Below are 5,000 nucleotides of genomic sequence, written 5' to 3' on the forward strand. Positions count from 1 at the left end.
ACACTCTCTCACACTCACTCACTCACTCACACTCACACACACACTCTCACTCACACTCACTCACTCTCACACTCACTCACACACTCACTCTCTCACACACACTCACTCACTCTCACTCACTCACTCTCACACTCACTCACACACTCACTCTCTCACACACACTCACTCACTCACACTCACTCACTCTCACACTCACTCACACACTCACTCTCTCACACACACTCACTCACTCACTCACACTCACACACACACTCTCACACTCACTCACACTCACACACACACTCTCACACTCACTCACTCATACACACACTCACTCACTCACACACTCACTCTCACACACACACACACTCACTCACACACTCACACACACACACTCACTCACACACTCACTCACACACTCAGTGTTTACCTGATATATTTATAATTAATTGACATTATTTTGTAACAATCTGTTTTCACTTTGATCTTAAAATTCTTGTCAAAAAAGCCAAATAATTTTGCCCATGATTTCATGTGTAACGGCAACAAAGGGGGTGAATACTATGCAAGGCACTGTGTGTGTACGATGTCTCACCGCGGTACGACTCCGCCTCCTCGATGGTTATTTTGCTGAACTTCTCGTCAGCTACGTGATCACAGAGTTGATGCAGAGCGACCTCCACAAAGTCATCGTGTCTCCTCAGCCGCTCACCACCGACCACATCAAGGTGTTCCTCTACCAGATCCTCCGAGGTATTTACACTCATTACATGTTCCACATTCAGCTTCTACGTCAACGCTGCACGTCTTCCTCCGCGTGTAAGTCCAAACGTCAACATGTGTTTTAAAGACATACATTTAATCATTAAAACATGTTTTTTATACAAAACAATATGTATCCATAATAATTTCCCAAACATATCTCAGTATGTCTCTCCACACACGAGGGAGAGGACCGTGTTGTGGAGAGAGTGCTGCTGCTCGGCAGGTTGTGTGAGTTTGAGTGGAATCGGAGGATGAACTGCTGCTGACGGGTTTTGTGGTTCAGGTCTGAAGTACCTGCACTCTGCTGGGATTCTGCACCGAGACATCAAACCTGGAAACCTGCTGGTCAACAGCAACTGTCTGCTCAAGGTAAACGTTTACAAACAAACAACGTACCTGAATTCACCAAACAGCTTCTCTGAAAGATATGCGTTCATATCCAACCTGTTGAACGTGATTCTGTCTGTTTCTAGATTTGTGACTTCGGCTTGGCCCGCGTGGAGGAGCCCGACCCGACCCGTCACATGACCCAGGAGGTGGTGACTCAGTACTACCGGGCCCCGGAGGTGCTGATGGGCTGCCGGCACTACGGCTCGGCCATCGACGTCTGGTCGGTGGGCTGCATCTTCGCAGAGCTGCTGGGACGACGCATCCTCTTCCAGGCTCAGAGCCCCATTCAGCAGGTGAGAGGACACGCCCACCTTTCAGTCAAGGAGGAGGGTTTACTGTGTGAGGGCCACACATCTTAATTTATTTTTTATTATTTGTAAAATATTATTTTAATGTATTTATTATTATATTGTTATTATTATATTATTATTATTATATTATTATTATTATTATATTATTATTATTATTATAGTATTATTATTATATTGTTGTATTATTGTTATATTATTGTTATTATTGTTATATTATTATTATATTATTATTGTTATTATTGGTATTATATTATTATATTATTGTTATATTATTGTTATTATTATTATATTATTATTATTATTATATTATTGTTATATTATTATTATATTATTGTTATTATTATTATATTATTATTATTATTATATTATTATATTGTTATATTATTGTTATATTATTGTTATTATTATATTATTATATTATTGTTATATTATTGTTATTATTATTATATTATTATTATTATATTATTATTATTGTTATTATATTATTGTTATATTATTGTTATTATTATTATATTATTATTATTATATTATTGTTATATTATTGTTATTATTATAATATTATTATTATTATTATTATTATATTATTGTTATATTATTGTTATATTATTGTTATTATTATCATATTATTATTATATTATTATTATTATTATTATTATATTATTGTTATATTATTGTTATTATTATTATATTATTATTATTATGTTATTATTATTATATTATTATTATATTATTATATTATTGTTATTATTATAATATTATTATTATTATATTATTATTGTTATATTATTGTTATATTATTGTTATTATTATTATATCCTGCTAACATCCAGCCAGCGAGATGAGATGAAAGAAGACAAACATGCAGATATTTACGTCGTGTTCTTTCTTCATCCGGTCTGATGTGGTTCCGTCTTTAACTCACTTCCTGTCCTCCAGCTGGACCTGATCACAGACCTGCTGGGGACGCCTCCTCTGTCGGCTCTGTCGTCGGCCTGTGAAGGAGCCAGAGCCCACATCCTGAGGGGGCCACACAAACCGGTACGTGGTCCACAGACCTGGTCCTCTGAGGAGATAAAGATCTAAATCGTGTTAAAGTCTCCAAACTGAGCAGCAGAAGATGTGAAACGTTGATTCATGTTCATCTGATTTCCATTTACACAGGAAGTCAAAATATAATTATTCTCATGAATTATAATCCATCAGATGTGTTGTTTGAACTGGGATGAATTAAATCATTTAAAATAAATTAAATGCAGTTTCTTTTTTTGTTTTCTGAGTTCAAACATGAAGTTAATTCAGCTGATGAATCTGATAACAAATATAACAAATATTAATATGTATGTGCCTCAGATGACGGAGACAAAACAGACGGAAGATATTTTCTGTCGATTCACCTTTAAAGACACAAACGTCATCGATGACATCGCATTAGTGTTTTTGTTTTTTCGGACTGAAGCTTTTATCACGTTCAAGGACCGTCGGAAAGATGAAGATCTGACGATTCTAACAGTTTTTACAGCTTCTGGTTGTGATAAACGCTGTTGTTTTTGCGACTGTTTAAAACAACCTGTTTTCCATCCGGTCGGTGTTGAACGTGTTTGTCTTCAGCCGTCGCTGTCGGTGCTCTACATGCTGTCTGATGGAGCCACTCACGAGGCCATCCACCTGCTCTGTCGGATGCTGGTCTTCGACCCGGTGAGTTCAGGCACCGACGGACATCTCTTTTCTTCTTCTTATTGATCCGGTGTCTGAACTCTCCTCTGCGTCTCTTCACCTCCAGGCCAAGCGGATCTCCGGCAGCGACGCCCTCTCCCACCCGTACCTGGACGAGGGCCGGCTGCGCTACCACACCTGCATGTGTCAGTGCTGCTACTCGGTGCCCAGCGGGCGCGTCTACACCCGCGACTTCGAGCCCGTGGCCGAGCTCCCGTTCAGCCACAGCTACGAGAACAGCCTGCTGTCCGTGTGGCAGGGCAAAGGTGGGCGCGCCGTCCTGTTAGAACCCAACGACTCGCAGCACCAGATGCTCTGTCAGCTCGTCGTGACGGTGTGTTTAATGTGTCCCGTCAGAGTTGATCCATCGCTTCATCACGGAGCACCAGCAGGGAAAACGAGTGCCGCTGTGCATCAACCCTCAGAGCGCTGCGTTCAAGACCTTCATCAGGTAAACGAAATAACGTCGTCTCGACGTAAATATCAGTTATTATAGTTTGTACCAGACAGTCAGCGACGCTAAGTCACAGCTAACGTCAGCCAAACGTATTTATTGTGACAAATGAGGTAACGGCACAAACCAGAAGACCAACGACAGCTTTCTACCAGCGAGAGCAAAACACACAAGAGCAGCAAGTATCATCATCATTAATGCACAGTAAGAGTATCAACTCAGTACAACATCCACAATAACTAAGTACAACTAAAGAATTCAAATACTAAAATATTATATGTACAGACAGAGTACTTTTTTATTGCACAGTGTAATTATTATTTAGTGTTGTTGGTGTTGTTGGTCTTCTGGGAGCACAGCTGGTTGTGCAGCCTGACAGCAGCAGGAAGGAGCTGCGGTACCTCTACTACATACATACATACGTACGTACGTACGTACGTACGTACGTACGTACGTACGTACGTACATACATACATACATACATACATACATACATACATACATACATACATACATACATACATACATACATACATACATACTAGGGCTGGGCGATAAATCGATTTAATCGATTAATTCGAATGTGTGCTTTAAGGCGATGTGTTTTATTGAAAATCGAGAAAATCGCCCCCACCCCTCCCCCCCGTTGGGTTCCCGTAGTAGAGTGCGCGCGCATTGTTTACAAACTAAAACAATGGCGGCCAGCCGCCGCCGCCACCTCACAACAACAACCCAGCATTTTGGAGACATTCACCAACTGTACTCCGCATGAGAAGAAGAGTGCCCGGTGGAAAGCCATCACGGATGCAGTCGCGATGTATATCGCAAAAGATATGGTGCCCATATACACCGTGGAAAAGCCGGGGTTTATTCACCGTCTCAAAGCTTTGGACCCCAGGTACGTGCTACCAAGCCGTAAACATTTTTCTGACGTTGCCTTGCCTCGGCTGTACAATAGTACACGCCAAAGGATCTCTGCGGAGCTGGAGGGGATGTCATTCTACTCCGCAACAACTGACCTGTGGTCCAGCAGGTTGACCCAGACACCGATCCACTTGACTGGTGGAAGCGTCACCAACTTAACTTTCCAAGGCTAAGTACTTTAGCAAAGAAATACCTCTCTGTGCCAGCTACAAGTGCCCCCTCTGAGAGGCTTTTCAGTGTGTGGGGGGGGCATTGTTACATGCCACCGTGCATGCCTGAAGCCAGAGGTAGTAGACAGGCTTGTCTTCCTGGCAAAAAATATTTAGAAAAAACATGCACTACTGTTTAATACTGTTGGTTATGTTGTGAATGCACTTGATTTTGTTTACATGCACTTATTTACTGTGCAAAATATGTTATGTTGATGTTAGATCAGATGTTGCACTTTTGAAAATGTGAATGTT

General features: G+C 40.7%; 1 protein-coding gene across 1 annotated transcript in view; it reads left to right on the forward strand.

The window, feature by feature from the left end:
* Positions 1-5,000, forward strand: part of nlk1 (nemo-like kinase, type 1) — a 17,961-nt gene that overhangs the window by 6,061 nt on the left and 6,900 nt on the right. Inside the window, exons 5-11 of the mRNA XM_079282067.1 lie at positions 626-732; positions 1,028-1,113; positions 1,218-1,427; positions 2,382-2,483; positions 3,054-3,140; positions 3,226-3,424; positions 3,516-3,609. Of these exons, the coding sequence (XP_079138193.1) occupies positions 626-732; positions 1,028-1,113; positions 1,218-1,427; positions 2,382-2,483; positions 3,054-3,140; positions 3,226-3,424; positions 3,516-3,609 (885 nt within the window). The remainder of the gene's footprint in view (positions 1-625; positions 733-1,027; positions 1,114-1,217; positions 1,428-2,381; positions 2,484-3,053; positions 3,141-3,225; positions 3,425-3,515; positions 3,610-5,000) is intronic.

Source organism: Melanostigma gelatinosum (genome assembly GCF_949748355.1).
Source record: "Melanostigma gelatinosum genome assembly, chromosome: 13".
Classification (NCBI taxonomy): Eukaryota; Metazoa; Chordata; class Actinopteri; order Perciformes; family Zoarcidae; genus Melanostigma; species Melanostigma gelatinosum.